Source organism: Bombus pyrosoma, linkage group LG11 (assembly GCF_014825855.1).
Source record: "Bombus pyrosoma isolate SC7728 linkage group LG11, ASM1482585v1, whole genome shotgun sequence".
Classification (NCBI taxonomy): Eukaryota; Metazoa; Arthropoda; class Insecta; order Hymenoptera; family Apidae; genus Bombus; species Bombus pyrosoma.
The window spans coordinates 11,192,926-11,205,174 of record NC_057780.1 but is presented as its reverse complement, the minus strand read 5'-3'; the positions used below and the strand labels follow the sequence as shown (position 1 = coordinate 11,205,174).

The 12,249-nt window shown below is 39.3% G+C and overlaps 2 protein-coding genes across 5 annotated transcripts in view; both read left to right on the top strand.

Moving 5' to 3' along the window:
* Positions 1-5,669: 5,669 nt before the first annotated feature.
* Positions 5,670-9,245, top strand: LOC122573101 (class E basic helix-loop-helix protein 23). Of its 2 annotated transcripts, none has more exons than XM_043739058.1 (5): positions 5,670-6,226; positions 6,352-6,571; positions 6,983-7,221; positions 7,295-7,518; positions 7,626-9,245. In XM_043739058.1, the coding sequence occupies exons 2-5, from the start codon at positions 6,434-6,436 to the stop codon at positions 7,853-7,855; spliced, it is 831 nt and encodes a 276-aa protein (XP_043594993.1). In that variant the 5' UTR covers positions 5,670-6,226; positions 6,352-6,433; the 3' UTR covers positions 7,856-9,245. The 2 variants fall into 2 exon arrangements, with proteins under 2 accessions (XP_043594993.1, XP_043594991.1); XM_043739056.1 differs by having other exon boundaries at positions 6,349-6,571.
* A 709-nt stretch (positions 9,246-9,954) lies between these two features.
* The window catches only part of LOC122572819, a 33,136-nt gene continuing 30,841 nt past the window's right edge, over positions 9,955-12,249 (top strand). The window contains exons 1-2 of one of the 3 annotated variants that reach the window (XM_043738314.1): positions 9,956-10,221; positions 11,174-11,386. The gene's annotated coding sequence lies outside the window, so the exon portion shown is untranslated. Of the gene's footprint in view, positions 10,222-11,173; positions 11,387-12,249 lie in introns of all 3 variants that reach the window. The other 2 variants (XM_043738316.1, XM_043738311.1) reach the window with 2 other exon arrangements.

Below are 12,249 nucleotides of genomic sequence, written 5' to 3'. Positions count from 1 at the left end.
TTTGTATCTTTATTACGAATAAGTTATTTTCCTTTTAGTAATTCAAGATATAATTACTTTCGAAATAAACCGAACGAACGCAAAGCTATACGGTAGTGGAGCTATACGGCTCCAACGGTAGTGGAGAAATCATGTAAAAAAGAAAGTGAAACTATATCTTCTCGTAGCCGTTGCTCGGAGCCCATCTCGTTCCAACACTCTCCTCTTATATTTTTTCAACATGTCGACAATTTAATTTAGTTCAAAATTCCGCGATTCCAATTCCGCTCGACGGAAAAAGAACGTCCGAAGAAGTTCGCGAATCGATGAGCGCGCTCGTCGTCGAAACTACCTACGTTCTCTTTTACCATTTCCCTCTTTCTCTATTTCTTTAATTCTCCGTGACAAGGAAGAGAAGTTCATCGATGACTCAGAGAGATAAAACGCGAGAAAATGGAGCGGTGAACGGCTGCTACGAGTGATTTACATCCCCTACGAGTTTTGCTTCGGTATAAAACCGAAACGATCAGAGTCCGATTGAATTTGTTGATCCATCCGTGTCCTCGACCCTCGAACGTCACGCCATCAGCCAAGAAGCGCATTACGAAGAACGAAACGATCCATCCGAATCGGTGCGCTGCAATTTATATGATTCGACGTTTACGAGAATGCACCTAGCAGCGTGTGAAGAGAGAGAGAGAAAGAGAGAGAGGGAGAGAGAGAAGGAGAGAGAGAGCGATTCCGTGGGTTGTTGAAACAAATTTGAGTAGTCGACGAGTGCTTTCCGGGCTAGTTGTAATTATTCCTCGTCTCTGAACGAGCGTTTTTCGGATAATAATGAAACTCGACGAGCAACGCCGACTCGACGATGACTGGGGAGTGCATTGATCGTCGAATTGCAGATGACGCTTTACATCGATCGTTTAAATTTGGGTGTGTGTGTCCGGAGTTGCTTCCATCTCGAACGCTGGCATTCGAAAATCGTGGTCAGGAATTTCGTTTCGATTACTAGGTGAGCGATTTAGGTGCATCCACTTGTACATTGATGCCACGAGAAAAGACATTCTCTGAGATGGCTAGAATTGGGAAGTTGTTAGATGTCGATGATATTCGTTGAAATTCGGGCTAGGTTTTCAGATGAAATCACATTGACCGTGCCAACTGCGAGAAAAGTATAATCTACGTGCTCGTTGTGGAGGGATTTCTTCAGATATTCTATAACTGTCGAAAGAAACGCTAACTAGAGTCACGAGGGAAACTAAACGAAGAAACTGTTCGAACGTGATATGAGCATCATCTTGTTATAATATAAAAATATGCATGAAATGAATTGGAGTATTAACGTTCGCTCAAGGAAAGATCAATGTGACGGGGGCAGTGAATGAAGCTAGCTAAGGTCAGGTATTTATAACCCTCGCCACTGGAGTATCGAGAAAAATGATAAAAAAGAAACAAAAATCTATATCGTTCCCGTAGGAAGATCCCATAGAAAAATAATGCGACGATAGAAAAAGTTCATCCAAGACGGCAACTTGTTCCTTCTGTCAGTAAATCTCTAATTAACCGCGTCTCGTTGTTCGCATGGCTCTCGATTGTTTTCGTGGATGACCTACCGAAAACGGCGCGATAATTTTTGCGATCACTGCACCGAGAGCCCACGGCCGGACACAGGCAACTTGGCTGGTGGACGAGAGAGACGACTAAATAGATACGGGTAGAATGAAACAAGGAGAGAACGAGAGGAGAGCGAGTCACGAGCCCCGGAAGGGAGAGGCACGTACATTTAGCAAATAAAAGAGAAGGAAAGAGGAAAAGGAGCGGAGCCGGGGATAAGTTGAACGAGGAACGAGCAGACGGTGAAACAGAGATGAAAAGAGCCAGAGGGTAATCGAGAAACGAAGCGAGAGGGAAGGAGAAAAATTGTTGGTGAAAGAGAGAAGATCGAGAGAGCAGCGTGGTATGAGACGGAGATGGAAGAAGGGGGTAGGTAGTGGGAGGGGCGGGTGTCGAGGGGGTGTGTTTGGTCCGGGAACTCACGGTGATGCTGTATTGATCCGAGTGCACGAGCAGAGCTAAAGTAAGCCGAGGCTGGCAGAGCGTTGCCTTGGCAACCTCCTCCCTCATCCCTCAGGACTTTCCATCGGTCGGACCAGCCCCTCGTACACCGAAAACCACCCCCGAACAGAGAACCGTTGCTGCGCCTCTCTCTTGCTCTCTCACCTCCGTCGTCCCTCTGCTTTCCAACTTCTCTGTCTCTTCCCTCGCCCTTTCTCTGTCCTCACCAAGTCGATCTATAGGTGTTAAACGAACGCCCGCTTTCTCGTCGTGTCCTCGTATACGCTGGATCCCGCTAGATGTGGATGGAGGTTTGTACCGTTCTACATGGGCGTACGCGAAAGATCCTTTTTCCAGTCGCGCGCACGTAGAATCGCTCCTTCCGGGGTCTTCGACACGTATCTTTTCTTTTGCCATCGCGGAAATAATCTCGTCTATTTGCCGATACTAGCCATTTCTGGTCGCTTCGTTCGCTGGAGGCTTGTTCGTGTTGTTTCTTACTGTTGTTGTCTCCGAGAGAACGAGGAATGAGCGAACTCGGTAATGACAATATTAGCATATTCCTGTCGCTTGTTTATCGTAGGTTTATATGTATCACGTAGTATCGATATTATAGTGCAACTGAAACAATTTACGATGCGGAATAATGAATTTCTATTTTATTGATATCGAAGAGAGTATTAAGTTGTTTAAAATCTCACCGTAAGATAAATGTCGTCAGCCACATTCCAACTGGCTCGAAATTCGAGAGGCTCCTCTATCGAACAAGCCGTTTACGACGGAGGGTGCTCGACCTAGAAAGATTCTGTATTTATTTTCCCACAAATAGGAAATTTACCGCGTTCAATTTATCGGATGCAATCGCCTAGAAGTAAATTCGATTTCGTTCTACGTAATTTAGCAATTTAATCTATTTCATACAAACGCACAAAGAAGAAAAAAGAAAAGAATCTTCGTTTTCCTTTATGTATCCATTCATATTGAGATGCGAAGTATGATGGTATAATTTGGTGAATTTGAAGTACAATACAACCCTCTTGAACAGAGAAGTTCGATGAGGGAGCGACACTCGCTAGTTCCTTAAACAATTCCAGCCTGCTATAGATATGTATTACAGCCCTCATTTCTGTGCCAAAGATTTGACCACCTCGAGAACTCAGCAGGGGTTGAGAGACTGCAACATTATGCCGAATTGCGTATAGTAAACATTTCGAATAGAAGTGAAACCAACCCATACACCCAACCACTATTTCGGTCAGGAGGGATGGATATATCGTGTGATTCAGACTCGAGGGTATTATCGATGTTCGAAATTCTAGGAGTGGAAGACGCTTCCAAGAAAGTTGGTGTAAATCAAGCTTTTTGTTCCGAAGCTATAGGGCATGTACTTCTGTTCAAAAGTTTCTGGATAATTTCTGGATAAATATTTTGTCTATAATTGAAGAAAATTATGGATGAATTATCTTGTGATCGTTCATTTAACTTGATACTTTGTTATAAAGAAAGTATATTAACAATTTTACTTATTTCTCTAGTTATGTTTATAAATATCTACAGTTTAATTATCCATAATTGGCAGAAAAATAGCTTTTTACGTAACTCAGGAATCTTCTGCTGTGAAAGAGTTAATAGAGAAAGTTTGAGGTAATAGCATTTATAATAAATTCATAAAGTAAGGTAGTTGAAGTTGCACGGCTCAAGATATTTGTGACAAGTTGGAAGCTACAAACATGATGAATGTACGGTTCGAAAACGTCTTGGAAATTGTATAAATCTCATCCACGCAAAATGTTTCCAGGTTTCATGGATCTATTTTACATGTGGTCCCGAGCCAAGTATGACGTAGTTGGATTCTCTCGACACTTTGAAATTCTGGTTGCATTCGCGTAAAACAAATTTCCTTTTCTCCTGGCACGGACAAACGCGGAGCTAGATGGTATTTTTATTAGGTACGTCTTCGCAATATTCTACCGTGCATAAATCTATTTTAATCTTTCCCCGAGACGACAGCTTCACCGGAAGACATCTTTTTCAATGAAAATCGCAATTTGTCAGTTTCCCTTTTTTCCTTTACTCCGACGTTCGCAATTCGCTATGAAGATTATAACGAAAAATAGAACATTGCAAAATTGAAACTTTATTTTTCAATAGTTTCCACGATTACAAAAAGGATAAAAAAAAGGATGCTTCAAAAAGACAATAGAAAACAACTCTGTCGATTTTCAGTATAATTTCAAACGTGAATGTTCATCGCAAGTTATACATAAAAACTGACGAAATCCTTTCTGCGCCCATTTTTGTGCGGCTTGCCTTGTTTCCCGGAGTATTAATTAAAACGGGAAACAAATGAAAAAAGAGAGAGAAAGAGGGGGAAGGGGAAAGGACCGACAAAGAAGAAAAAACGTAGAGGAGACAAAAACATTTACGCCACGGTGAAAAATTCCCATTGTACCTGGGCAAAGGCGAGTCGAACGCCGGCGATACAGAGTTTTCGTCGAACGTGTTCGTTGCGAATGACAACCCCCTGTGTCGTGCACACGACAGATGCAGCGAACAATATGGCTCGACGTGTGTGCGAGTAGTCGGTTTTGATTTCGGCGTTATTATGCCCACGGTCAGGTATAACGCACGGTAGAGAACGTGTCAGCCGTCGATCCGTCGTTATTTCGTACTCCACAGAGAGAAAGAGAGAGAGAGAGAGAGAGACCCTATTCGTTGTTCGCAAAATTGATCTGCAACGTTACATGCAAGACCGTACGAATCGTGATACACTCTACGTTGCATTTCCGCTGCTCACTCCTACCATCTATGAAATTTTCAGCGCCCTTTTTTCTCCCGCCCTCCTTCGTTTTCATTTTTTCATTGATTTCCATGTTCCTGAATTTCTTTTTGTTCGGGAATGAATAACAGATCAAATGAGTTTTAACGGTATGTGCGATTAGAAAAATGCATGGTGAATTTCATATTTCGAGAAGTTTATCTGTTCCAATGTTAATTCTTGTTGTCATTCGTGAAAAGAAATATATCACGAGAAGGCGAGATGAGAAGAGTATATTAAAGAGGAAGGATTAGAATAGCAGAAAGTTGGAGAGTAAATTTATCCATTCAGGAGAAATTAGGTTTCAAAGTTACGATCGTTTCTGTAATACGCCCTGTATTACTCCATAACTAGCCTTTCCAAAATATAAGAATAAAAAACAAGACGAGACAAAAGGGTAGGCTGAAAAGGAAGGATTAAAATAATATTATCTATTAATATAAAAATGATATTATCTATAAAAATTATCAAAAGAACTTGAATTTCAAAGTTACGACTACTTTTTTTTTAATATACCCTTCATTATCCTATCCTTTGTAGTTATGGAAATTCTAAATAAGAAACAAAGATTGTTTTGCTGTGGTTGATACTGAAAGTAAGTCACCCCTCGAAGTAGGGAAAGCATCCAAGTCACGAAAGGGCAAAAAACGATGTTGCACCCCCCCCCCCGAACGATGGGCCTTTCCATCTGGGCATCGACCTATCCAGATGGTAAGAAGCGGGTGCATCATCTCGTGAAACTTGTTCGGATATTCACCAGGGTTCGCCAGGCGTTGGTCCAGACCAGCATCCACCAGTCGACGGTCACTCGTCCTGTCGGAGGAGGCTCGAACTACATTTAGGGTTACAGGCAGTTCACCCTCTGCGCAGGGCGTCTGCAAACAATAGACGCGTGCGTGGTCCGTGTGTGTGAACGAGTTCTCGTCTGTGGGCGATAATTTCATTAAGTACAAATGTATCGACTCGAGTGATGGAAAAAAAGAAACGCCGATAGACGATAGGAAAACACGTGTGTGACAATTAAATAATAAAGGCAGAGGAGTGAATGATCAAAGTTTACCTCGTGAGAGGTAGACAAACAGCTTGCGCTGCAAAAGTTTCGCGTAACATGGCTGAGATCAGCGTCGCCTTGAATCGTAAACAGTGACTTATTTTTGTCATATTAAACTTATCATAAACGATAGAAAGAAAGGACAAACAATATATTGCAATTAAGTCGTGTGGATCGCGGTTTCGGATTGTACCACGATCAAAGAAGGATTTATATCGGAGAGATGGCCGGCTACACGGTCGTGCGCAAAAAATTTTGCTGATCCTCGCTGCATTCGGAGGATCCTGCGCTGTGCATGACCATCAGCGGGAAGAAATTTGTCGGTAAGTGTTGCGGTTACTATTGATTATATTATGCTTGTCGATGATACCATTCGCTCGATACTTCGCGTCACTCACGCGTGAACAATGATAACCGATCAACCGACGTTTTCATGTTCGCGAAGAAGCCACCTTTGGTGATTCGCGGAAGCACTGGACGGAAGTGAGAAAAGTAATACGTTTTAAACGAATATCATAGTCGTTTGAGAAATGAGATCGTACGACGGCGAGAGCAGTTCCACTGAGGACGACGATAGAAGAGAGGGTCTTCCTGAGGCGCATCTGCAGCAAGGTTCCTGGCAACGTTCGGCCTCGCATCCTACATGGGCTTGGGAACATCGTACCGCTGTGTGTATAAATCATTATGGTTATACATTTTTCCAAATTTAGTTTTTATTAAGCGATTAAAATATCTGAATAGTTACCATTCAGAAATTGGAAGGTTGTTTGTCCTTAAGAATTCCTACATTAGCAAAGAAATTAAATTACATTGCTCAAAACAAATACTATGACAAATGATCTTTGATATATTGAGAGCCTGTTGAATTTAAAAATTGTTTCTCATGTTATTTCCATGGTTTTCATATGACACTGTAATAAAAATGGACTTTAAGGTAAAATGTGCAAAAAAGAAATAGGTGTACACACAAGTAACGAGTATAAAGATCAAAGTGAAACAAAAGACGGTCCTTTAACTTACTTTAAACGGTACTTTAACTTCTATTAGTGTATACTATTCACTATTTTCTGCTATTACAGCATCCATTACCACCACAATCAACAGCATCGCTCGAGTCTATGTATTCAGTACCGGGAGCATCTCACGCTAGTGTTTCCGCTCCTCCAGCTAGTTACTCGTCGGAGCACCCTCAGAGTGCACCTGGTAGAAGGACTCCCTTGGGTGCCGTCGGCCTCGGTGGTTTCTATTTTCAGCAGCAGCCCCAACCGCATGCTTCATCGAGTGCTCTTTCCGATGAAAATAGACCAGATCAAGAAAGGTATCAGAAAGCCTATAATAAAAATTAATGTAACCCATTTAAACAATAAATTTATTGATTCTAATGTTTATAGACCCGGGGCATCGAGATTGAACTGCCCGCCAAAATCAAAAACTACTCGTCAGGGTAAAAGTATGCGATTGAACATCAACGCCAGAGAACGTAGAAGAATGCACGATTTGAACGATGCACTTGACGAACTTCGATCCGTGATTCCTTACGCCCATAGTCCGTCCGTAAGAAAATTGTCCAAGATTGCAACCCTCCTCTTGGCGAAAAATTATATTCTCATGCAAGGTACATTATACAAAAATACAAGAAATAAAACATGATCTCAGCATGTTATCGATGAATGTATTAATTTCAATCGTGTTTATAAAATTATTCCTTATCAAATCATACAGGGAACGCTTTGGAGGAACTGAGAAGAGTAATAGCGGTTTTACAGTCGCCACACGCTCACACCACTGCTTTACCACCCACACCTGTTTCCTACGATTTGTTGCATGGGTTCCCAGGCAAATTGTTCCAAGGTGTGCAGGATATGCAAGGACTTCCTACGACAGACCCCCAAAGCGTCACAGCAGGCGGACCTCCGACAGATGGTACTGTAGCCAGTGGAGAATCGAATTAAAGATTCGAGCCTTTGTTTCTTCGACTAGATGTAGAATCGAATCAAACGTTAAAAGATGTGACGAGCGTTTGGAGAAGCGTCAGAAGTATTAAAGGATTTCTTACTATACGATTTACAAAATAAAGGAAGAATAGGTAGACGTTATTACTTTTAGTGTGGATACCGATTTTTATGAATATATTGCGGGAATATTTAATGACACGCAACACGATTAATCTTCCAGAGGACAGAATCTGATAGATTCGATTTTAACATTAAGTCTATAGTACATTTCTAGTCTGTAAGTTTCGAATGCGAGACTACTTGTTGATATACAATGAAAGTATTAAAAGGAGAAGTATTAAGGGGGCGACGTACACTGTTACGAGTTCGATAAACACTGAAGTCAATACTAGTACTTACGGTTGATGCTCCTAAGATGAAAGTTTATGAAAGTACTAGCAAATAATAATTAAAAGTAATTACTTTACGGGCTACGATTATACTAACATGAGCAATAAATGACAGCATATTTCTGTCTCTGGTGAAGCGGAAATCGATTTATAACGAGAAAAAGAAATAACAATCTTAGATGATTTTTTCTTACATACTTTCTTTTTCATTTTTGAAATATCAGATATTAACTGCCAGAGAGAGAAATGATGTAAGGACGAGGAATACAATTTCCAAATCCCGTCCGGTAACGCGATAGTCAATATAGCATGTGATACATGTCGAGATATTATAAATATATATATTATATTCTAGTCATACACGCGTACAGATCTTAAATATTCATATACATATTATATATATATAGATATATATATATTTAATAATTCGAATTGAGCCATCGATTGTATAACTTATTTATATACATAATGCGTTTACTAAGAGTTTACTACGATGTGCCAAGAATATATCCATCTTTTTGCGAGAATAATCGAACGCGCGGTTCTATACGAAGAACGGAAGAATTCCTAATTAATAGCAATGATCCCTTAAATTATTGAACCTTATTTCTGGAAGCTTTCGTTCTTCGATAGGTTCAGATAGAATGTTGTAAAAAAATTTAACAATGCCGTTAAATGGCAAGCAATAACGACTATTATTATATTATTCCTGATATGATATATGGAATTCCTGATGACATTGGTCGTTAAATTAACAATAAAAGTGTGCAAACGCAACGCTAACGACGAAAACAGACAAAGATGTTTGTTGTAGAGTGTAGATATAACTGTTTAGTGCTCGAATAAAATCTATTTAAGAAAGTTATGGATCGGACAGATGCTCTGAGAGAAATTCAGACATCAATAGAAAGAAAGATTAAAAATATTATCTTGGTAGGTTGTTATCATGCATGAGATAAGAAATACAAATGGATAACGATTGACATTCTTTCAGGGCAACTGTACTATACAATATTGATTGCAAAATACATTAAAACAAATTAATACACTGATAACGCTCTTTTAACATAAAAGTGGTTATGTACACCACAGGGTGTAACCAGTTTTTCAAATATGCATTTGAAGACTATGTTTTAACGAGACTCGAATTTCTCAGTGAATCAGTGTTACTCGATCTAATTCTTTGCAAAGATATTAGAAATATGTGAGTCGTTTAATGAAAATCGTTCAACCCTCGCAATGTTGAAAAGATACCGCATCTTCGCACCACTGCTATAATTAACGAAATGAACTATAAAAGCTATTGATAGATCAAGACAAAATATTGAATATCTACTTCGAAATGGTGAATCATAGTTTCAATTATAAAACAATTACTTACTTATTCTTAATCTTTAGAGACAACTACATACTAGGAGAAATAGATAATTTTTATCAGTCATCGCACACGCGCTCAGTTAGTGGCGCCATCACGGTGACTGCATGACGAACTGCCAATTTGATTCAATTCGAACGTTTTTTCGAAATCAAACGCAGTATCGCCATGAAACATAATTTCTACTTCCTGCAACTGTAAAAAATGCAAGTCACGTATTACGGCGTGTATCATATTCAACAAGACGAATTAACTTTCAAATTGTAGGATGAATTTCGTTGAAGCTTAAAAGGTTTGATAAGTGGCGCCATCATGGCCGCCACTTTATGGAGCATTCACTCGATCGTCTTCCGTCCTTCTGGGAGGACCTTACACCGTATGTGCCTGATTCCACTGGGCTTATTGTGTGCGTGTCTCATCGGTGGCTTCAAGATGGCCTGCAGCCTGCTGCTGCGCGCCATGGTGTGATCATTTGATTTACGGTGCTTCTGTTTCCGTAAATGATTCGTGAATAAGTTCGTTAGTGTCAGAACCACGACGTGACTCGACCGGCTGGTAACTTGGGGCAACATAAAAATGTGACGATCGACTGTAAATCGGTAAGTCACAACGAATACGATATTCTTTTCTACTTTATAATAACTAAATCATTGGTTTCATTCTTACTACAAATTTAATGACGTAGTCATTTCTATGGAAAGAACTGAAGCGGTTAAAAGAGCAAACAGGAAGGAGTTTAAAGGGATGGACTAAATAAACAGATATACCAGACGGTAACAAACTTTCTTTCCTCTGTATTCCGAAAGAGTATGGAGTAGAGTAGTACGATAAAATGATGATTTCAAGACACAATTGTTTTTAAGATGAGACGGTTGATAGGTTATGATGTCATAATCGCGACTAGTTCGTGCAATCTCTTTGTCTTCGTTGCTCGATTGCTATCACGTATTTTTACGTTCATTAACCTTGTCTTTCTTGTGTTTCTTGGTGAATTAAAACGAAACAATCTACGGTCAACATTGTTTCAAAAGAAACTAACAATCGTAGTGATATATCAAAGAGATTGATACAGTGTAACTCACGATATTCCGTTGTACATTTATACGTACGTAGAGCAATATTTTCCATCGCGAGTGGAAGAACTAACCTTACCTTTCGATTGGGCGAAAGACGCAGGACAGAGTCGCTATTGGTAGTCTTTTTTACATATCTGGCACGCAAAACTTATTTTCTTAGTCAGGTTAAACTTGGAGACTTTTGCTCAAGGTTTACCATCTCCTTTTTTTGTTTAATTCTTAAAAAATGCGGTTCGTTATTGTTTAGTATTTTTTTCGTGAAAGATGTACGAAAACATAGTTACCAAATCATCAATGTTACAAATTGTATACCAATTTAATTCATCGCTTTGAAACAAATTTAGACATACTTAAAGTTGTAATCGTAGGATTTAACTACATTGTACTCTGTTTATTGAATGATATCTGGTTGAGGTCTCAACAGGGGAACACAGAAATATCTGTTTTCATGAACGACTAACACCACATTTCGCAGTTACTTGTGAACAGGCCATTGGCCAGCCTGTGCTTATTTGCCGTTGACGTCAATTAAGGTTGAAATACCTTGAAACAGTTGATTCATTGCCTCATGATGCTCTTCGACGAAGGATTAACGCGTTCACGAATGATCGTATAGGACTGGACCAATACATACCATAGGATCTCACATGACATAGGATACCAGTATTCTAGTTCTTGCTAATGTAAGGTAAATAACAGCAAAATATTTAAATTGTTCGTCATCCTCGAGCCTGACATCGTGACACACTGTCTCCTGTGCCTATTTCCAGTCTACTACGTTTATGCCTTATTTTCCAAATTTATAATAGAATAACTGTACTTTCTTTCAATGAATCATATTCTAGTAGGGCATGTACACTTATTTACACGACCTTAATTAATGAGGTACAGAGAAATTATAAATAATTTTATTAAAAAATGGTACTAATCTTTCTCTATGATAGTAATTTGTAACCATTTTGTTAATTTTTTTTAGAGCGAAGTTTCAGAGAGAGAACATTTTTATTATATGACTTTTATCTATTTCTATAATTTAGACGAAATTTTTAGAAGTTCTAGCATTTGAGTATTCTCAATTCTAAAAATCTTAAGAAACAGATGTGCATTAATAAATAAAGGAGTTATATTAGACTACTTTTTGTAATACAATGATAAAATAATGAATAATATGAGAAGTGACGTTTGTGGTAATGACGAAAATATACATAGTCCGTAGTTGAGGTTCAGAAAACATCTATTCTAAATACAGAAAGGTGTATTCCTAGATTTCCTTTTTAATATGATAACGATGGCATGTAACATATGGCGAAAAATTGGTAAAACTTGTTTGATAGAAAAGAATTCAGGTTCGATCGCCGAACACGGAAAGAAATTTCCATCCGTATCTGTCGAGCTAAACAAAAGAAGTTACTCGTGACGCACTTCCGGCGAAACTTATCTCAGGTGTATAAAAAGTACGTTGACAATTGGTACGCGTGACGTGTGGTATTAACGATAAAAGCCAATCTCACCAACGACGTTACAGCGATGTGAATTTTCGGATAAGCATCG